Below are 24,597 nucleotides of genomic sequence, written 5' to 3' on the forward strand. Positions count from 1 at the left end.
ATAAAATTTATCATTGAGTCAAATGCTGACTGACGCTTTTCACACTAATTGTTAGTCCATCATTTATACACTGAATTGAAGACGGATTTTTTCGTTATTTCCCGATCTTGACAAGGAGCACACATGTGACCAGTCGGCAGGGGATGCTCACTCGTTCATGGTATCTGATCCCATCTCTGATGTTTTTGAGGTCCGTGTTTGCTCTTCTCCTGTTTTGTATTGTTTTATGGACTTTCGATCTTGAATATTGTTACCTATCTCTATATGTTTCATTTCAGTAGTGATAATGAATAGTGCAAATTTGGCGATTAAAATTGTAGAGGCTTACTATACAACCACTTTTTAACGTCAGCCAAAGTTAGCATTCCACTCAACACATCCGCTATACGGAAACTAAAACGACGGTGATTTATGTTTCAAGCAAATGTTTGTTTATTTCATCAAAAAATAATAATACAAAAACTACTTGTTTTATTAGTATAAGTTTTATTCTGTACTCATGCATATAATTATGGAAATATTACAGTTTATGAGTTGTTATATACTACTATTGTGATATACTACTGCTTGATCATTAGAAATGATTAGATCAATATATAGCATGGCAGTATCACTTCATCATGAACTACTCTACAACACAATGGAAATTTTATGTACTAAAAATATTAAAATATAAGCATGCATTTTAATTGATTGCATACATATAGATAAATATATTTACAGAACCATGTGTTGAGTCACAGGTGTTGGGCTTTGACAAACTACGCAAGGAACAAACGACGTCAGATAAAAAAAACGTCGAATATTACTGGCGTAACGTGAAAATGATCATTTAAAAGGATCTTAGAATCTTACAAAAGGATTAATGATAAAAAAACCAACAAAAATATTTTACACAATAATCAACATAATTTAAGACTTTTACCAATAACCAATTTTCCAATGGATATCCACTGTCGCCTAGAAGAAACATTCTAGTTAAGTGAATACAAGATCTGACATTCTCCTATCCGTATGAGAAACATTGATGAGGTGGAATGTCATTGCCATTGAATCAACATCTACTTGCCCAACAATGAAACAGTACCTTCAGCAATATTGCTTTATAAACTAAGAACAGGTAAGGGAAGGGACATGCTTAACTTTAATCATATACAATTTGATACACTAAGAATACTTATAATAGTTGACAATTTTATGCAACATTTAAAGCAAAATCATGAGTATATGTTTAAGGTAGTCCGATCATCAGGTTTATAAAATTAGCAGTTAAGTAATCAAAAATACTCATAAAAATAACTCTGAATCCACAAAGTTATGTAAATTTATTCAAAGTTTACCTTTTTAGTTAAAGATAAAAGTTAATCATATTATGTAGGAAAAATATTTTTGCAGAAAAGGCGAATTGGGATATCAGCAATGCATTTTCTAATTGCAAATTGATAAACAAATATATTTTAGGTTAAAAGACGATAGGTATCCAGGCATCCAGAGAAATTGTCATGATTTTTATACTTATTTGGTATTTTTTGTCTTCTATTTCCGTCATGTTTTCCATTATACATAGTGTAAAAGGCCTTTGCTATCATTGCAAGACACCACAAATCACTTCTTATTTGATATCATGCTAATTAGCATTGGTATCTAAGGCTAGATTCAAGAGAAATTTAGTTCTCTAAAACTGTATTTTTTTTTCCTTTTATAGGGTACAAATATAAACTTTAATAAGACCTTTTCTAAGACTTCCAAAAACCTTGAATCATATAAAGATGAATAAAATGAAAATTGTTGCATGAAAAAATTCATTTTCAAGCTTTATTTTGATGCATTTCAAATGAAATATTAATTTTTGGAGTTATCCTTCCTGGCTGAGTATCGGATATCCTTAAGGACTTAAGAATATTTAATGCATGCAGCCCCTGAATTATCAATTTTGAAGAACAAAAATATTTGTATTTTCTATCCTTAAGACACGCTGTTTTTCAGATACTTGAGTAATATCGATGACTTAAATTAACAAAATATCTCTGCATAAATTCTTCCACTTAACATACATTCTGAGAATATTGTTGACATAATACTGTTCCCATTCCGGAAAGAGCTATTAACGTGTAGTTATTGTTTACTATCAAATCACTTACTGTCGTGGGAGTGTAATTTTCTCTGTTTTCAGGGCATGGGGAGACCCACGAATCTACCACCACCATGAATTATAAAGTTTCATATGCATTACTATACTTTACTTACTCCCACCACAAAATATAGACCCCATAACCAATTCTATTTCCTCAAACTTAAAAAAATTGACTCCACGAAAACATTTGATTTTAAAGAACCATAAACATTAAATGACAAATATTCCGTTAAAAATATCGCAACAGCGAAACGAAATTCAAACCTTAGCTGATTATTTACTAATCAAGGTACTCACATATAAAAAAAAAATATCAGATCAGTTTTTTTTAATTCTCTAATCAAAAAATGTTTTGAAAACCATGCAAGTAGAACAGATTGATAGACAGAGAGAAGGAACGAGGAGAAAACCTTTACATGTTGTCCCCTCTTGTTTCACTGTTTTGTTACTAATTAGCAAGTTCTCTGTGAACGCTTTCGTATTTGTGGTCTGTTTCTTGGAATGTGACTTGAACACTCTCATAGGTCTCCCTCACTCTTCTTTTTCGGTCTCTATAAAATGTTAAAGAATACTGTGTCATCAAGAATCTACTGGGATATTGACTTTACGTATTACTTTGAAATATACACTGTACATACATTGTATATATTTATAGTATTTGAAAAAAAATATAAATACCTTCTTCGTTTTAGCAGGAAAATAAAAAGCAGGACTGCAAACATGAAAACTAGAACTCCAAGGACAGAAACAGCAGCGACGTAGGGTTTTGTTTGAGATGCATCTGTTGATAATCTGATCCCTGCATATACATAAATATTTCAATGAAGCATTTATTTATAATTCGTTGTACTTGCTATATGTTTAAAGAGGTGTAGAGAAAAAACAGCCACGACCTTTTAATGAATGAATGAAAATTATACAGTAAGTAAATATTTTATTATATTAACACGTGTATAGAAAACAAATAGATACAATATAAACGTATATACATTACACACAGTCCATTGGACCTACATGTAACTTTAATATATGTACATTATTTTAATAATCCTCTAAGATAGTGCGCATGATTGACATTAGTTTGATTGATATAAATATTTTTGTCTTAGTGAAAGACATAAATTTAAAAAAAATTGACAATTTGTCTCTGATGAGTTTTCATTAAAGTGTTTCAAATTTTAACAGGTGCTACATTTCTGTTTAAATTATAATAACATTATGAAAAAAAAGTTTCTCTGATATTTTCTTAGATTTTACAATGAAATAAGAAATGTTTTCATCCTCTACCGATGCGTCTTTACATAGAACATAATGAGGTTCTTGTGGCTTTTCGTTTCTATTTCGGCCTATTTTTATTTGGAGCGAAAGGATACCATATCTAAACTGAGCCATCATGGAGCCTTCTTGTGTTTTTTTTTTCATGTCCATCGCTATGTAAGGTTCCATTTCCACATGTAATATATATACATTTGAATTCTTTAGTTACATACAGTTTAAGATCGATGCGGTCGATTAACGATTTATCCAAAGACATACGAATCTGTTATCATCTTTTATATAAATCATACAAATACGATTTGATATAAGTTATTTAATTCAAGAAAAAGCAGAAGTCGGCCAAATTGTCAACAATTTTAAGAATTGAAATACATGTATACTACTAAACAATCAAGTTCAAGATAATTCATCTAACGAGAGCATACTAATGTACAGTGCATTTATGGATGCTTTGTTTTCTCGTTATCATATTGCATGTTTGGAATTTTACCAAACCCTTAGAAATGTAACAATTTGTATATTTTGTATGATTTCTTTCATTTGCAGAAAAATTGAAACGTGAAACAAACGTAAAACACGGCAAAATAAAGGACAATTTTCTAAATATAAGTATATCAATTGCATGTAATATCGATAACACCTTATTCCAAAAAAAAACTGCGACTGATTATATTGGTGTTTTAATTTGATGAAAATAAATTTCGAATTTTACAAATATAAATGCAGACTGTATTGTAAGTTCTTAGGTCTATCTCTATGTTCTAACCTCATAAATATACTGTAATAAACGTACCACATTTCTTTCCCGAAAATCCTTCCTCACATCCTTGAAGACATCCACCTTCAATGTCACAGAGTTTTCCAACACAATTTGTACTACAATACAAGTCACAGTTAATTCCATAACGTCCATCTGAGCACTGAGTACAGTTCCCAGATTTCTGATCGCAATTCTGACAGTTTTCCACGGGACAGGATATATTACAGTTGTCACCATAAAATGAACTTTTACATCCATTCATACATTTTCCATGGTCTCCACATTCGTCCTTACAGTTTACATTACATTGGCATGTTCTACCTGACCAGCCCTCCCTACAGGAGGTACAGTAATCTGAAGCATTACAGGTCAGACATTCTGTAGGACAAGGATACTGACAGTATCTTCCATAAAATCCAGGTTTGCAGGAGAGACAGTTGTAATATGAGGAACAGATATAACAGTTTGTATAATAGCAAGGATTACAATATAGTCCATAATACCCAGGTGAACACTGGGTACAGTTGTTGTAATTATAACAATGTTCACAGTTTTCTCTACATACTTCAGAACATCCCTCCCCATACTTTCTATTATTACACCCATATGTACAAATTCCATCGATTTTACACAAGTTATCAATACAATATTTACTACATTCCTCGCACAGATCTCCAGTAAACGTAGGTTTACAGTGGGTACATTTCGATTCACTCTTACGGGCAAAACAATTAGTTGAACAAGTCTTGCACTTCTGATCCTGGTCTAGATAGTATCCTTCGTCACATTTCGTGCACGAAACTGTTGAATCAGACACAATACATTCTGATCGGAACATTCCATGCTGCAATTTAAACCTAACCATCCTTCTTTACATCCACCGATACATTCCCCGTCCCTCCGACATATATCCGATATGCAATTTTTACTGCAGAATTGTGTGCAGTTTTCACCATATCTTCCAGCACTACATTCATCACACCGACCTTTTTCTTTATCGCATGTCCTTTCCCCGCCACATGTTTCTGGACATGTTAATTCACACTGTCCACCATACAATCCTGCAACACACGATGAACACACATCATTTAAATCACAAGTGGCACAATTTCTACTGCAAGGTGTTTCGCATTTCTGTCCCATAAACCCATCTCCACAGCCATCTTTACAGTATCCAGACAGTTTAATACAGCTTTCATTTTTGCACTTCTCTGGACAGGAGATGTTACAATTTGGGCCGTAAAAACCAGGATAACATTCTTGACATCCCAAGACATTGTTACATTTATATGGATCACAATTCAGGCATTTTAAACTACAGTTTTTACCGTATGTACCTGTCATACATTTTTCACATTTGGGTCCATTAAAGCCATCAGGGCACTCTGTGCATCCTAAATATCTATTACAGGAAGGACTTTTACAAATAGAAGGACTTCTCTTTCACAATAATGTCCATACCAACCAGATTTACAACCCGATAAACAAACACCTGTAAATCCGTCACATCGATTTTCTAAGCAGTTTGGACATCTTCTGTCACAAAGATATCCGTATGTGCCCTGACTACAATCTGAAAATAATATATATTTCGAATAAAAGTAATGTCTGAGTATAAATAATTCATCTTTCTTTAATCTTTAAGAGAGTTTTGACGCAATCACTTTAATTCTGTGCTATTCAAATTCTGTGCTAAAGCAATATGAGCTGTGTTTTTGAGAATTTTGCCATTAAAATGTGTTATAATGATAGATTTGTATATAATTTTAACCGTTATGTTCAATTAGACTAAAATAAAGCATTAAATTGTTTTAGAAGAAAGACTTCTTTACAATTAAAAACATACCTGTAGTATTATTTAAGAAATCAATATTGTACAGGGCGACAATAGGATAATGCAATATTGTTTCAGTCATAGGTTATAAAAAGTTCTTCCATCGCAAATTTGACCAGAGATTATAAATATTCTTTTCTCTGTTCTTGAAATAGTTAATTACAATTCTGCAATAAAATTTCAGACATCAAAGTTGCAGCTCATATTGTTTTAAGTTTCTATTCTAATTAATTTTACTCATCTTGACTCGGTAATATTTAATCAAGAAGCTCAAAGGCATTAACGTTCATCTGAGCATAGAACAACAATATAAAGGTTATCTTTTAAATAGTTCTCATAGATTGATATTCAAACAGGTAACCTGAATTATGTTTTCCAGGTAAAGTGGGTGAATATTGTACGATTTTGTCACAATGTCAATAATCTATCTAAAATTTGTATGGCATTGCATAGAAAATTATGGAACGCCGTAACTGCCTTATGTGGAGAACTTTCATTATATGATGGTATTTTGTCATTATATGCTGGTATTTTGTCATTATATGATGGTATTTTGTCATTATATGCTAGTATTTTGTCATTATATGATGGTATTTTGTCACTATATGATGGTATTTTGTCATTATATGATGGTATTCTGTCAGTATATGATGGTATTTTATCTTTATATGATGGTATTTTATCATTATATAATGGTATTTTGTCATTATATGATGGTATTTTGTCATTATATGATGGTACTTTGTCATTATATGATGGTATTTTATCATTATATTATGGTATTTTGTCATTATATGCTACTACTTTTCTTCTTTATACTACTTTTCTTCTTTATACTACTTTTCATTATATGCTACTACTTTTTCATCATTATTTGTAGTCTGGATCATTCAGACGCTTGTCTCTATACATATGTAGCACTAATTCGCAATCGCATCATCTCGGGTCTTTCCGTTAGAGGTCGGAAAACAACCTCGCATGTATTAACATCACTGGATGTTAAAGTTTTATAAATCTTCCTGTTTATTCAAATATAGGATAGACTAATTTAGAAGCCCCTTCTATAGTATATTCTAAGTAATATCATTACATTGAATAAAGTTAAACTCCATATTCCACAGATAAAAGCTCTCCATGCATTTATTTCAGTGATCGTGAAATGAGAGGGTTGTCATGGCGTCTACCATATACATTCGAGGTCGTTTTTCCGCCAGCCGGAAAGGCCCGAGAAGTTGCGATTGCACTAATTCGCTGTTCCGCGATTCTCAGTGTAAGCGTCTAGGGGAGCCAGTCAAAGCGCCCCCTAATAAAAATAATTTTATAGAAAAAATACTGTCCCCAAATATTGGTCAAAGCGTCCCCTGATTTTAGTCAAAGCGTCCCCTGATATTAGCCAAAACGCCCCATGATTTTGGTCAAATCGCCCTCAAACATAATTCTATAAAAAAAATACTGCCCCCAATCTCTCACCAGAGGGCGCGCTCCGCTTACACCTCTGTTGTCGTCTAAAAAGTAGTGCGGATTGTCAAATAATATTAAATGTCAACAAAAATTGTATAAACATTGATTGTTTTGTATGTTTTGCCAGTAATGTTACGTGTTTTAAGCTCTCTGGTAGTAAATATTTTCTACCTTTGTCTCCTTGATTTCAAAATGAAAATGTGTGTAACAATTCAAAACAAAATAGTGCCGTATATATTGAAGCTATTTTAATATATATCCAAATTTTAAAAGAAACAAAGAAGTGCTACAGATTGATATTTCTAGTTTCATTTTAAAAAATTACCAAGTTGGTTTGAATTTATAATTTATTTTGGATTTACAAGATTCTTGTAATTTAGACGATAACAGAGGTGTTGGTGCGGAGCGTAAAAACGCCCTCTGGTGAGAGATTGATACTGCCCCAGATACTTTTTTTCTATAAAAATATGTTAGGGGGCACTTTGACTAAAATCAGGGGACGCTTTGACCAATATTTGGGGGCGGGATTTTTTCTATAAAAATATGTAAGGGGGTGCTTTGACCGGCCCTTTGACCAAAATCACGGGGCGCTAGCTTTGATTAAAATCAGGGGACGCTTTGACCAATATACATTATTTTTGGAGTACATATTTGACCATGTATGGTATACTTAGTACATGTACATATAAAACTCTCTCCTTCTTTCTCTCTCTTTCTCTCTCTCTCTCAAAAGGAATTGTTTCAATGATTTTTGCACGAATTGTCTCATGTCAATTAAATAGAGATCCGCCTCTGTCGAGAATTAATGTGCGAGGATCGTATATTTTGGTCATTGTTCCCGATCGCGAACGTGTACTACAAGGAAACTTCTTAGATTCTATAGGCGAAATCAGGGTTATTATTTTAAAGTGTACATGTGACAATTCTTCACATTTCATACATGTATCTATACTGACACGCAAAAGAAACGCAACTAACAGTAATATACAAATGTTTGATTTTTTATCTTATGATTTTCAAAAGAGAATAAAGGAAGGCTAAACTCACTTTTCAGAATATCAGAGATTTGAAAAAAAAATGTTAAATGTTTATCTGTTTACTTTATTAAGTAAAATATGACTGTTAAAACACCCCCTCCCAGCCATTCAAGTAAAACGTGCAAGACTGCCCTATACAACAATTGCAGCTTAATTTCTACGATACAATAGGTTCATTAATATCGAGATCTGAGCGAAGGAATAATTCTTTGGCATTTTTAAATGTCCGTTTTTCAGATGATTAGGTCGAATTTTCTCTAACTCAGAGCAGTGTAGCCACTCTTGGACTTCCGGTATAAAGACTGTCCTTAATGCATATGATACGTAAGACTCTGATGAGGCGTAATGTAGTGAAATTTCGCATCAGCAACTCTCCATCACCTTTACATTGAAATTTTCCAGCTAGAGCAATGGAAATGCGTACATAAGTCATTTTCAAGTAGCCTTAGCATCGTTACGGGAAACGAAATGAGAGTTTATTTTTTGAAATATTGCTGCATTACGTATGATGAACAGTAAAAAAACCTTAAAAAAACTCCATAAAATTCCAAATGTTTTGTTAAACATGCAATTCTCGATTTCTATTTAGCAGACTCAAACTTGACTTCCGGTTATGGTATGGAAATCGTTCAACCGTTAAATTACCGATATTTACCAAATTGAAGATATTCATAATTTTAAGATGCAAAATTCCTTACTTTACATAATTATTTCCCCCTAAAGTAGGGTGTTGCGTTTCTTTTGAGTGTCAGTATATATACATGTATATAAAAATGATCGAATGCCACGCCAGGTGCACGAAACTCGTGCTTAAAAGAGAAAGGAGCATTACTCCTGCCTCTAAATTTTACGTTTTAAAAATTTTATCCTGTGAGGAAAATTTCATCCTGGTCATTTTTTCATCAAAAAAATATGGACCTAGCCACCCTGCAAATAACGAAGCTGTAACAAATACGCATGTAGGTAATTATAAGGTTATGCATGTAATTGTCTTAATTTTAGTAAAATTCTTGGCTACAATCAAGCAGGTAAAATACATTGTCAATTATTTTCAAATCACTCTTTTCCTGAAAGAGATATTTAATCATCATGAAGACTTGCTATCCGGCAGTCAAAAAATTTACTTCCTATGCAAGTCCTGTACATTGATAAAAGGTGGTGGATGCTGGTAATAATAAGTAAAATATGTAGAGACGGAGAGAAGTTGATTGATTTGTGAACTTGCTTTCCACCACGAGGCGCGACAAATGCACATTTTTGGAACATAAGAAAGGGGGGGGGGGTCCTTCCAATTACTGGAAGTTCAGTGCCAAATTTAAAGTTTCACTGGATATAAATTATATTGCAGCAATGTGTATTATATGCATTTTTTATGTAGGGTCAGAGAGGACAATTACTTTGATAAAGCCTTGCATAGGCCATTCTTTCGAGATTAATAGAAAGATGCAATCGAATCTGTTCCTCAAACTGCTCCAAAAAAGAATAAATTCATTTGAAAAAAAAAAACAAGAACAGATAGTATTTTTGACGAACGCCTTGATTTAATTCATGTGTGAAATAATATGTTCTCTCACTCTCGTCGCGGGTTCGAATCCCACCGCAGAACATGGAGACCGGCCCTTGAGTTCCCAAGCCGCAGTAGGCGCTGGCACAAAAAAGATCCCTACCTGCTCAATGGCCCTGAGTGCCGAGTATAGGACAAAATTTTTCTCCACTGGAAAGCATTGGCGTCTCCATATGAGTAAAAAAATTCTCAAGAGGAACATGAAACGGTATACAATCAATCTCTTCAGGAAAATGATAGGGCCGTTTGTTATCAGAATGCCCCTTATTAGCAGACATAATTTCAGGAAAACAGGAAAGTTTTTCTGTGGTCTTTTAAATTTAGATATCGACAACATACATCTACGTATTATCAATTAGCAACAGTTACTTTCATTCATATGTCGACTCGACATACAATGATCATGAAATTGTTCAAATTGTTCAATCACAAAGACGAAAAAAGCATTCAAACCATCTATCTGATCTGAACTGTGTATTGGGGGGGGGGGGGGGGGGGGTTAAAGTATCTAGGTTAAGATGAATCCGAGTTTTCCGTCTAGATTTTACGAGCATAGACCATATTAACAGATAAAGAGCATTGAATGCACAATAGACCTCCTCCCCTAAAAAGAAAAATAAACTGACACCAATAGTTGTAAAAAGAAACAAAACATCTTGTGATCTCGTGTTTCTATTTAAAGGGGGGGGGGGTAATAAAAACCTGATTTTTCTTCTAAAATGCTAAAAATATCGCTCATGAAAAGTAACAATTACAAAATTATTAAATAAAAATCACTTATTTAATGTCATTTGTTGTCCAAGGTGATTTTTCTTTTGCATGTTTTATAACACAAATATGGAAATGTAAGAACAAAGTAATCGACGTTATCCGATAAATCACAGCGTCATGAGGGAGAATTTGTATTTTTTATTTGAAAAATTTCACTAATATTTAGTCTGTGAAGAAAAACATGTTATATATCATTTGAAAAAGGAGAAAATTGTCTATCAGGATCACTAAACACCTCAAAATGTCAAAATTTTGACTTAAGGGTGGTTTTCGCTTGACGGTCATAATATAATGAAAAGTAGTATAAAGAAGAAAAGTAGTAGCATATAATGACAAAATACCATCATATAATGATAAAATACCATCATATAATGACAAAATACCATCATATAATGATAAAATACCATCATATAATGATAAAATACCATCATACCATCATATAATGACAAAATACCATCATATAATGACAAAATACCATCATATAAAGATAAAATACCATCATATAATGATAAAATACCATCATATAAAGATAAAATACCATCATATAATGACAAAATACCATCATATAATGACAAAATACCATCATATAATGACAAAATACCATCATGTAATGACAAAATACCATCATATAATGACAAAATACCATCATATAAAGATAAAATACCATCATAAAATGACAAAGTAACATCATATAATGACAAAATACCACAAAAGCATTGATTGTTCATAAAAAGAAATAAGCGTTCACTGTATATGTACACAGCAGTCAAATCAATTGTACTTACCATAAACTTTTACTTCATAAAACATTAAACTTCCCCAGCCGACCTTCCTGATGACTACCGAATCTCCGATCATTATTTGATCACACGATAAATCATTATATAAACGGTTCCTTGGAGTTGAAAGGAAAGTGCTACACAAGTTAGCAACTGTCAGAGTGGTTTCAGTAGAGTTAATCACATATAATTCATAACGAGCTCCAATATTACCTGTAAATTGTATCATTCAGTTCAAAAGTTCACAAATCCACAGAATCAATCTGAAAAATCTTCGTTCTTCTTTATTGGTAGATTTAAGAAATCTGACCTTTTTATTGACTGAACATACATTTATATCACAGTTAGATTGATGATAAGTAACATGTAATATGTTATTAAAATATAGAATAATTTTGCATAACAATATATACCGATTGTTGGAGGTGAAGGTACCAAACAGTGATCACTCTCATAAATGGAATAAATAAAGCCATTTTTTACAGGAAAAAATCAACAACAAAGGATTTCTAGGAGCAAAAAGCAGTTTTTAAACAAGAGATGTTGAAATTCTTGTAGCATTAATTCTTGTAACTTAATTCTTAAAACTTAGGGGGTTAACTCCATTCATTCCCCCTTAGCTAATACGCAGTTTGCGCAATTTGTGTTGCAAGGTATTCAGAAGTTTGCCCTAAATATCATATGCAGGTATAAAGTATGGATCTGTTAAAACTCTTTACAACATACACTTAATTAATGTTTACGTCATAGAAATATGAAGTTACCTTTTCATCGCAAGCACTTTATAGCGCGATTTTTCTCTTCAATATTTTCTGGAATTGCGAATAAAAACACCTGCTTTGCATTTTCCCATTCAAATTTGACGAATTAACACATTTTGAAAATAAAAATCATAGGTATCCAGGCTTTTTAAGAAATTCCACTATTTTTATACATATAATATACTTTACTTTCTTTTATTTTCCTCGATCATTTTGAAATGCAAAGTGTATAAAGATTCTCCAGTAATTGCAAAGCTCCATAAATCGCTTCTAATTTCAAATCATGTTAATTAACGTTGGTATCTATGGTTAAATTTTAAAAATGCACATCAATTTTGTGATATCTACGACGGCGTATTAGTGCCATTTTAACAATGTAGAAATTTTTTTTAAATCGTTTGTACGATTTAATAAATCGTTTGTACGATTTAGTAAATCGTTTGTACGATTTACTAAATTGTACAAACGATTTATTAAATCGTACAAACGCTTTATTAAATCGTACAAACGCTTTATTAAATCGTACAAACGATTTAATAAATTGTACAAACGATTTAATAAATTGTACAAACGATTTAACAAACAAATTGTATAAACGATTTATTGAATTGTACAAACATTTTACTAAATTGTACAAACGGTTTATTAAATCGTACAAACGATTTACTAAATTGTACAAACGATTTATGAAATCGTACAAACGATTTATTAAATCGTACAAAGATTTAATAAATTGTACAAACGATTTAACAAACAAATTGTACAAACGATTTATTAAATTGTACAAACAATTTATTAAATCGTACAAACGATTTACTAAATTGTACAAACGATTAATTAAATCGTACAAACGATTAATTAAATCGTACAAACGATTAATTAAATCGTACAAACGATTTACTAAATCGTACAAACGATTTATTAAATCGTACAAACGATTTAAAAAAAAATTTCTACATTGTTAAAATGGCACTAATACGCCGTCGTAGATATATATAATTTTAAAATGTTTTTACGGGGTAAAAATTTCGACTTAATTAAACCTTTCTGAGAACTTCAAAGAACTTTAAAGCACAATGAGAGGTATATATAATGAAAATTGTTGTATGAAAAGATTAAATTTTCAAGCTTCATTTTGGGACTTTTAAAACTAAATCATAAATTTAAGAGTTGTCCTTCCTGACTGAGGATCGGAGTCCCTAAAATTGAAGATCATATTCACTTTTGAAAGTGCGTGAAAAATGCGGGATTGCAGGGAAATAGTATGTGCTTGATTTTGCGTTAAAAAATAGGAAATGGTATAGGCGTTAAAATGCGTGACTGCTGAGAATGGGGTTAAAGAAATTACATGTAAACACCACATAATCTTTCGATTTCAATCTTTTTTTTTCTTTTTTAGTAAAAAAAGTTTTAAAAAGAATTATTCCGTACCAGATTTTTTTTAAAGTAAAGCACCATTTAGAGTCTTTTTATAATTTAATATTTTTTAGACTGTGATCAATATTTAGACATAATAAAACCTAGGCATTGGATGGACAAATCGATTTCCGATATGAAAGGGGATCGAAATACTGTAAATTTGCAAATAATCACGAAAGTTTTAATTTTGCTATGTTCGCAGTTTATCAAATTTCCACGAAATTAAACCCATAGTGAATGGTATTATTAGTTTTTAAAACCTTCGAATGTTTGAACGAAATTTTGAATAAATTTCTTGCAGCGTGAAATCATATAATTATGTTACCATCGCAATTTATTTTTTGTTTAATAATTCCGTAAAGAACGATTTTTTCCTTTAAATTGTTGAAGGGTTTAACTCCCACGTGTGCATTTCATACGTTGGCTTACCATGGCCTTGTACTTAATCAACATTACCGATTGTTGTCCAAATAGAAAGGTTGAAATAGTTTTTTGAAACAAAATTCTAACATATAAAATCTTTCACTCAGTAATACTTAAAACCTCACCTTTTTCGTAAATATCGATACTTATATATTTTAATCTTTTGACCTCTGAAAATGTTAAGGAAAATGTGACATTGACGACAGCCATTGTGCTCGAGAAGGTTTCCTGATCTTCATCAACTGCATTACTGGCATTTCTTGTATTATATGTCGTTGTCTGTGAAGCTGTCCGCAGTTTGTAAGCAATGTTTTCTGGAAGTATAAAAATCTTTGATAATACATTTTGTTCAGTTTTGCGTCCTCAAATGATTTGAGTGTACATGTATGTTGAAAGAGTAAAAAACGAGGAAGAGTAACTATTGTTGGCACGAGCATTAAAATGCAGGAGACGAATGACACAATTGTTTCAATAAAATGAGTCATCTAGCTGGGTGTTGACATGTACGTGAATGTTCTGACAAAATCAAGTATACACATGTCTTGTATATCTTTAAGACTCTTACCAAATAATGCTGTTTCAAATTAGGAAATGTTTTGACTTTTGTATAGTTTTAAATAAAATTAGACATATTCTACTGTTTGATGTTTTTGAAATTGACTGTGAAAACTATATACTAGTACCTATGTCATTCTTTTTGTCCTTACCTAAATGTGATTGCCAGCTTGGCCCGATACTAGGGCAAACATGGAACAGTGGGTGATATTCTATTTTCAATATTTGTAGTTGTATTTAACTTATTTTAAGAGTGTTGCAGTAATGTTTAATTAAATATCAGAAAACCCCGTCTCACACCTGAAATAAATGCATACGTATTCAATGAATTCACCTGATGATAAAACAATAAGAGTATATGCTTACTTCTTTGGCATCCATTAGATGGTGTACCACTCCACTCCCTGTAGCAGTCTTTACAGTAAGGAGTTATAAAGCAAGCTGCGCAACAAGTGCAGTGGCAATAACAATCCTCCTCAAAACATTGAACTAAAAGGTATAAAAGGCATTCTAGTACAATAAGTGACTCTCTTATTATCACTTATTTGACCTATGACCTATGACTTATTTGTTATAACTTGTTTGTTGTCCCCCGCTTCCACTGAAAGTGGGGGATATTAGTTTGGGTCTGTCAGTCCGTCCGTCCGTCTTTCTGTCTGTATCGCTTTTGTTTACGTACGATATCTGGAGAACCCTTTGAACTTTCGCAATGAAATTTTGCATAGCAACTCCCTATGACCCAAAGAAGAATCTTGTTGATTTTGAGGTCAAAATATCAAAGGTCAAGGTAATAAATTAATAAATTATGTCTGTTATAACACTTTCGTTTCCGCACGATATCTCAAGGTCCCGTTGATCTTTCGCAATGAAATTTTATATAACAACTTTTGACCTCAAAATAGATAGAGTTATTCTTTATGCCCAGGGAGTTGCTTTGTAAAATGTCATTGCAAAAGCTTAAAAGATTCTTGAGATATCGCACGAAGGTGTAACAGACAGACAGAAATACAGACGGAAGGACAGCCTTTCAGTGAAAGCTTATCGAATCAACTGAGATGTATAAACCCAGTATTCAGGTGATGAAGTTATTTGCTGCATAAGGGAATTTGACGATATAAAAGTAAAAGCCATCACATTTATTTCAAAGCTTGGAAGTTATATAACCATAACGTGATTTTCAAGTGAGCTATCTAAATATCAAAAGACTATTCAGACTCTGTTTTTTACTTCAAGCTCACCGGGATATTGTATCGACATACGAATTGAAAATTCTCTTTTTCACGTGTAAGATTTTGGACAGACTTCGCTGCATAAGAATACAAAAATAGATCTGCTTATAACGGAGCGCAATTAGTATCCATAGGAATTCCGATAGATTGTTCGCAGACCTAGTTTCCAAAAAGTCACAGAGATATTGTCAGTCAGAAACTCAAGCAATAATAATTAATATCAACTTCTTCAGAGTACTTATGTGTACAATCAGAATGTTTGTAACAAAATATTTTTCAAATGCCCAATGACAAGGCAAGTAAATTTATCAATTCCAATTTTATTTAAAAAGCTGCCAATGATATTTAAAAACCTGGAATTTAATTTATCATCGGGAAAGCTTGCATAAAAAGTAGAAGTCGCAAGTTTTTATGTCGTTCATTTTGGCAAAATTTTGTGATTTCAAATTTTCCAAAAGTTCCATTGAATTTTTAAGCATCCATATCTGACTTACACCACTTCTTGAATAAATTTTTTGCACAGTATTTCTGAAGTTTCTCCTTCACTATTCTTTTTTTATTGAGGAGTGAAGAACGTTTACGTACTGGAACCTCCAGGGCTTCCGTGGGTTTCTGACTAGGTGAAATACTCAAAGTATAGTTGCTTATATGACTTATATATTTAGATTTGAGAAATTTAAAAGATATTTTTTCTCTCCTTATCACAATTGTACTACTTTAAATAGATTTGAAAAATGAGTTTAAAACTCATATAGCAGGGGTTAATGTTTTGGCGGATTTGCGGTGCATGAATATATCTTCTTTTCTGCTTCTCAAAAACACAATAGAACGATGAATTTATTATTTTTTTATTTTTACACAATCAAAGACCTGAAGAAATTTTTAAATGTAATAAGAATTAATACGAAAGCCCAATGAGCTCATTTTCGTAGGTAAGAAAATTTTTTTTTTTTCGCGTCATAACTTTCGCGAATAAACGCGTAACCTTCGCGTTATACCGCGAAACTTTCGCGAATAAACGCGTAACTTTCGCGTTATTTCGCGAAAAAATATTATGCGAGAATAGGATAGATTAGTCATCAGAATATTTTATTTTAAAACGTTACTTTTGAATAAATAAAATGAATTTTACTTTCTTGTACATGTTTTTCAATTGTTAAATTCTTTAGACTGATTATTTCTTAAGGAAAATCTCCACTTGACATTTTTTTTTCTAGCTGTAGCAACATTTACTACAACTGTACCACTAGAAAATTAAGCAATCAATCATTTTGGACGAAAAATTATACACTGTAGAAACATAACTTGAAAGTGAATGAACAATGTATAATTTCATTGTCTCCAATATTTTTATATTGGGTTATAGAGAGGTTCGTGGACTATCCATAATTAAATACTATGAAGCTTAGGTATACAGTAGAGTTTTTACACTTTGAATTGTCAAAGTTTTCGTAAGCAACGGAATGACAACGTGGTGCAACCTCAAAATAGGATATCGAATTTCCACAGTGAATCCAACGGAGACAAATGAAAATCTGCTATCCAATTTTCACAAATGCGGTGGGCCACAATTGACAAATTTACCTCATTTTGTCAATTTTCTGAGATCTTGATCTCTATAAAATAAAATTATTTCAAATTCTCAAGAGAGTGCATAAAAAACAGGAAAGGAGTGATTTTCCCCGAAATTAATAATCTTGAAGTTTAACTTTTGGAAAACTCGCATGAACTTTGAATTGTTTGAACAGCGTTGAGAAAGACAAATTGGGAGCCAGGGTAAAGATGGATTCAATAGCAAGAAAGCTTAAAATTTATCTTGTGATAGTCCAAGATTAAAATAGCCTTTGCTTATCATTGTAATTAATAAAATTGATGACAAAATCAAAAGAACGTTGAGACTAAAGCAAATGTTTGGTTAAACAGCAAAAGTTTCGCGTTTATTCGCGAAAGTTTCGACTTATAACACGAAAGTTACGCGTTTATTCGCGAAAGTTTCGCGTTATAACGCGAAAATTTTATTTTTCTTACCTACGAAAATGGGCTTATTGATCATTCGTTAATTAAGAATACTGGACGAAAATTTTAAAATGTATCAATAAAATATGATTTTCTAAAAAAAAAAAAAAAAAAAAAAAAAACAACAAATATGTTAGCCTTTAAAAGCTTCATTCTAATTAACGTTAAAACCATAAATCCGTCAAAAAGTGGTTTTTTTTCCCCCTTATTAAATGATTAAAAAACTTGATTTTTGTATTAAGCTAGTAACAAATTAAGAAACATGGAGAAACTTCGGATCAGTCAATATCCGTTTTAGTCATATTGTTTATATCAATTTTGAAATACCACCTTTATAGACCCTATATGGTAATGTCTTTTTATGCAAAAAGAAAATCGTATGATCTTTTGAAATAGGTAGGCCTTGAATGATTTGCAATAAAACTTTTATTCTTAATGTCCAGAGAAGAGAAAATGACATTGACCTGACCTTGCATCTAATATTTAACTGTCAAACTGAGATCATCACCAATTGTTATTGTCTTCTTGAATATATGAAAATTCCATTAATATTTATATGCAAGAAATACTAGAAGAATCCCCCCCGCCCCCAAGTAATTAAATCTAAATAATATGAAAAAATCATGCAAAATGTTTTCAAAAAAGGTTAACAATTTTTCCCTAAAAGAAAAACAAAGTCAATTAGGAGATTTGGATGATATATGAAGTATAAGTGGAACTCTTAAAGGAAAAAAAATAAGTAAATATTATAATCTTATAATAAGTAGCCTAAAATATATAATTCTAAAATATATTTTAATTAATATAATTTGAAGAGAAAGACGCGTACGTCCACAAATGCTTAATGAATTTGATGAACTCATGCGTAAAAGTTCATTAATTTGACGCCTGACAATACCGGTATGATACAAATGCAAGTACATGTACAATTTGTATTATAGGTCAGATATCGCATTTGCATACAGTAAATTTATTTTAATTACATATTTTGGTTTTTCCTTTCTGTATTTTAAAACTTTTTTCTCTCTCTCTGTCTTTGCATAATTATATAATCCGAAGTGTTAATCACCACAAGACATGATTACGTAATAAGAACAGATTGTCGTTTTATGAAGAATTTTACCTAAGGTTTACTTATACTCCAACTACCTTTACTTATATACATTTAATGGAGTTAACTGTATGTAAAAGGAGCGTACATGTACAATAACCATAAATGCTCTAAAATATGAAGAACAACTTCAATGAATACTATAGAAACTGAAATGCGATACTTACAATATACAGTTTTGAAGACAACACAAAAAATAACCAGAGACAAAGTCCAGTTTAACGACATCACGATCTTTAATCAATGTTAGTGTTACTTAAGCCAGGATAGTGAAACAAAAACATGTTTTATATAAATTTCTTCCTGGTTTCTTTTCCGATACCAGAAGGGAAATATAATAGTATACAATGTTATGACATATAGTCTGTTTAATAACACGTTTACATGGGTGTTCGACTTTTTAATAACTTAATAATAAAACATTTATCAAAAGATGAAAAACACTTGAAAATAACAGGCATTGCCCAATGCACTCGTTGCCTTATTGCATTCAATGACAAATAAGCAAAGAAAGTTAAAGAAACTATTTCATTTGGCTGAATGGGCCACGGCCGCTGAAATGAGGGAGCCGAGGCATTAATACATTGCCTTGTAATGGCATCCCTAAAAATGCAAAGGGAACCCTGGAAACAGATGTTCACCTTTCGTGACTTGTCCAAATTCAGTTGAATGACAATTAAGTTCAGAAGTCCTACTGGTGAGCCTAATAGCCGCCACGAGACCATGTCACACATGGTCTGCGCCACCAGTAGGGCAAGCAAAAAAAAGAACTAAAGTACCCCCCCCCCCCCCAAGAAAAACTTACTTTTAACTGCAATATGTCTAAGATAAAATCATAATTAGTCCTAAGTTGCCATTAATATGCAAATATCTTAGGGGCAAAAACATTGCCCAAATAATTGAAATTGTAGCTAACAATGCAATGGGGCAAAATCCTGCCCAAATAAGCGAAAATACATCGCCAATTAATGGACTAGTCACAAGCAAATGCAAGTTCACAAAATGGCGCCATATTACATTGTACATGTAAGCAAATTGACTAGCACTATGACCCCATAACTAGTCATAGCGTAGCCATGGCCCAAACTCTCCCTGTCTTGGTGAAACCTTTAATTCAGGACTTGAAATAAAAGCCTTCAACCCTTTCTGTAATCTATATAAAAATAAGTTGTTTCCCAATTCTGAGAGGTGTACCTTGTCACCTAAAAACAACTCCGGACAATCGGGGCGGATCTCGGGGTACCTAATGTATCTCCCCCCAGCCTTTATTAAGTATGTTGCGACACTGCTATTGAGACGCTTTCTTATCTTCTCCATAGCTTGTTGGTTAATGCCCCCCCCCCTCCAATGTAGCCGAGGTAAAATTTGAGACCATACTATAATTGTTCCAGGCAACTGCTGTGCAAGTTTCTGCAGGGTCCTAATTTTTTTATGCCTTAACTCTACCGACTTACCCCCTCCGGAAACAGGTATGTTGTTACCCCCACAATGAATTACTAAGAAGTGTGGAGGGTCGTCAATCTTCAGCAAAGTCCTGATCTTTGGACAAATTTCCCTAGCTCCATGTCATTCCCCCCTTTCCTTGCCATAGGATGGATGTGTGTTGCCTCCCTAACTCTAAGTTCACACCAAAACTTGAATTTCTTGCATGACAAAAAGCTGTTTTTATTATTGATGAGCCAACCATCCATATTCTACGCTCTATATAAAGAAATAAATAATAAAACAAATGCAAAATGTTATAAAGCATGCAATGAAAACAAACATATCAGAGTTTATAATGCCCCCTAGACATTGTGACTCCTAAAGAATGTACCCATTTCTCTACAAACAACTTGCTTACTTCCTAATGTACCTGAACATACAACGAGAATTCCATCTACCCATGCGCCAGATGTCTTGCGCACTAGTGCCATTAGCCCATGCACGGGAGGCTGCCCCTATACGGAAAGAGTGAGTTTTGTAAAATTCCCTATCTAGGCCTAATTGCTGAATGACTCTCATAAATATGGATTCAACTTGGTAACGCGTAGTTGGTAAGCCTGAAATATGACAGAAATTTAAAGCCCCTGGGCAATTTGGTCTAGCATGCATATATGTTTGCAATACTTGAACTGGGCAAATGGGTCCCTGAGAAGGAGACAATTGAACTGTTGTACCCTTACCCTCCTGATCTGCTTTTGAATGCCTCAAAAGTATGACTACTGACTTATTGCTTACTACATGAACGTCACCCATTTGAATAGCATGGCCACGAATATCCCTAGAGTTCTGAACCAACTCACCCATTCTGAAATAGCCAAAAAAAGGCTGTTGAAAACAAAATAGCACTAAACAACATGGTTTCATATGTTGACCGGCACAATTTTGGAAGTAAAGCAATCATTCTAACTAGTATGTCTAAAGTGAAAGTTTCAGCGTCGACTGATGACACAATGTGCTGTGACGTCAAATGTTCTATTTAGGTAACACTAATAACCCCGGGAAAGAGTGGAAAAATACCATACAGGTTGGCTAAAAACGCTGACGGCCGAACCCGATAAAAATTAAGAATAAAGTGCATGTACAGTGTATTTCCGTTTGATAAATGGCTTTAACCCTAACTGGTTAAATCCCAATAAATTTGATTTTGTAAATCCGGGTATGAGCTGTTATCAAAGCTTTCATTGCCATCGATGAATCGACATCATTAGTAATTCAGGATTTGGATTGTTTGCCAGTTAGAGTTGGTAGAATTTACACGTTCGCCAATTAACATATATTCATTTAAATATTTGAATCTATCTTCAATTAATTTTATCCATATCTTCAAATCAATCATTATTGTACCTGCATTCAAATCAATTATACCTTTCAATAAAGAGACATCGTGACGCACAAAGAGGAAAATTGACAAACGTAGACTTTTTGTATGACCAGTGTAAATTTTGTTCGATTCCTAAACGTATTTGGTTTCAGAAAATTACAGGTTTCTGAACCTAAAATGTAGCTGACATACCTTCACTATCTACTCATAATTTTAATAAATCTTTCTCTGTTTGATACAGATACCTTAAAAGAAACACTTGATTTTGACTCATTTTGTAATTTTAAATGAAAATAAAGGTATTTTTAAATCATATCTATCTTTACTTCATTAAAAATTAGGTACAACTGATTTTAAGATAATTATAAATCAATTTGAAGATAGGTATATGTACAAATACCATGAATGAAAAGATAGGTGCAATTGATTTAAAGATAGGTGCAAATAAATTGAACATTTAAATATACATTGTATGTTAATTTGGCGTTCCATAGTTTTTATAATCATCTATTATACCCGTAATCTGCAATATTGTTTGTTAGTTTATCAAAAGGTTTCATGATTACAAAAGAGGTTAAATGGGGGCATTTGAAATAGGGTTGGTGTCAACTTGAAAATGTAATTAAATACCTTCAAATACATTGAAAATTCTGTCAATCACTTGCATTTACAAAAACATTGATTATTACTAATAACAAATTTCATTAATTTCTTTTTATTACTTTGAACAGTGTAATTTAATACACATCAATTACTTCAGTTTTATTTTTTTTTAAAAGTGAGGAACACACATACATGAATATTTTAAAGGAATAAATTATATTAAATTTAACTTCTCCAATTACCCTAAAATTGCCAAACATTAAAAATATTATTCACTGATATGAAACAAAGCCCTTTTCTTCTCCATATGAGCGGAAAATTCTCGGAAAGGACGTTAAACAATAAAGAAAGAAAACATTTAAATATAAACTTTTTAAACAGAAACCAATCCGAAAAATCTAGATAAGTTTTTTTTTTACAAATTGATCTTCGAAATGATGCATGTTATATATTCTATTCTTTAAATAAAATACGTAGAGATAACAAACAGTTTTTAAGCTCAAATGTCCATTAAACATTACAAAATAGGAGGAAAACAAACACAGACCTCTAAAACATCAGAGATAGGATCAGGTGCCATGGAGGAATTAGCATTCCATACCGACGGTCATACCCTCCGTGTGCTCCTTGTCATGATTGAGAAATGACGGGAAGATGTGTGTAGTAATGGCCCAGTAATTAGTATGAAAGCCAGCATTTGGCTTAATGGTAGATTGTATTTGCTGATAACAGCAACTTTTGCACTTATACATTCATTGTATTTGCATATCTGAAGCATTCCCCCATTTCTTTGTTGAGTAAAGACCGGATTTGCCAAATATATACATGTATCTATGTATTTGTTGCTCCTTGATTGGGCAGTTGATGAACATTATATTTACAACATATCTTTTCCTCTGAAATTTAGATACAAAAGTGCTTGTAATCATTACTGATAAAACATTACACCTATATGGGTATATACATCTGAAGCGTTGAAAAAAATTGCAAGTTAAAACATACAGTATTTAGGGTATGTAAGGGTATATAAGTAACACTGACTTAGCAAATACTTGCATATATTTGAATTAGATGCAGGTCATATTATGTCAATATTATCTACAATGTACTTCTAAAATAGTAATTACTAGTATGAAGATCATTAACTTTTTCAGCCAACACATTTAATAGCATATTTTGCCTTGGGGTTTGGAAGTTACATGTAACCATTTTCTGAGTCTCTGTCACAGTTTATGTATTCCTGATATAATAAATTTAAGGTGATAAGTTGCATATTTTTAAAGACTATTCAAAGACTAATCAGCGCTGGACAGGGGTCAAGCCGGACCAAATAAATATTTTAGTCATACAGATGTAATATGTCTGGTGTAATGCATAACTGAAAATTTACCTGATCCTCAAGTATATTCCTTCTCTTGGGTGGAAATATACATGTAATAAGGAGATATTTTAATCAATGAATGGCGTTGGTAAAACTTGGTTTCAAAAATAATAGTACAAATTATGTATATAAAATTGTCGAAGCTACCTGTTTGTAGAAAAGGGTGTAACAAAATATATAAAGATGGTAGAGAGATGAAAATTCCAGTGCATTCTGTTTAATGCTAGAGTTCATTCCCATTACAGTTGCATGTTTGTAGATTTTTAAAATAAAGTATTCATAAAAATAAGATATGAAAAAAATTGCGAGATATATTTTGTCATTTTCATATTCGCCACAGAAGCATCTTGCTCGCCATTTCTGCATGCCCTTTTTCTTATGATCTTGGGTTAAGTACGATTCTTTGCAAAATTTAAACCAACTCATTATTGAGAGGTTGTTAAATTAGGTCAAAAAATGATTCAGAAATAAATGGGTCTCTGTCTTACAATCATTGTTGTTTCTTAGTAGAAACATTTGAATATGAGATCATGAAAAACTGTAGGATTTTGGATAAACTGCTGTCTACATGTATATTCTTGTTTACTTTTTATGCATTTTCTTTAATTACAATATAAGAAGATTGAATATCATACTCAGTCAGTTTACATCATATATGTTGCTCGTTAAGTTTGC

The 24,597-nt window shown here is 32.2% G+C and overlaps 1 protein-coding gene across 3 annotated transcripts in view; it reads right to left on the bottom strand.

Moving 5' to 3' along the window:
• The window catches only part of LOC134251495 (multiple epidermal growth factor-like domains protein 10), a 58,878-nt gene extending 39,485 nt beyond the window's left edge, over window positions 1-19,393 (bottom strand). Inside the window, exons 1-4 of one of the 3 annotated variants that reach the window (XM_062733916.1) lie at window positions 19,300-19,393; window positions 15,143-15,265; window positions 14,347-14,535; window positions 11,625-11,831 (exon numbers count right to left, since the gene is read on the bottom strand). In XM_062733916.1, the coding sequence (XP_062589900.1) occupies window positions 11,625-11,831; window positions 14,347-14,535; window positions 15,143-15,265; window positions 19,300-19,360 (580 nt within the window). In that variant the 5' untranslated portion in view covers window positions 19,361-19,393. The remainder of the gene's footprint in view (window positions 1-11,624; window positions 11,832-14,346; window positions 14,536-15,142; window positions 15,266-19,299) is intronic. The other 2 variants (XM_062733915.1, XM_062733917.1) reach the window with 2 other exon arrangements.
• Window positions 19,394-24,597: the final 5,204 nt, after the last annotated feature.

This window comes from Saccostrea cucullata, unplaced genomic scaffold, assembly GCF_032062105.1.
Source record: "Saccostrea cucullata isolate Sc308-1 unplaced genomic scaffold, CSIRO_AGI_Scuc_v1 ctg1624, whole genome shotgun sequence".
Taxonomy (NCBI): Eukaryota; Metazoa; Mollusca; class Bivalvia; order Ostreida; family Ostreidae; genus Saccostrea; species Saccostrea cuccullata.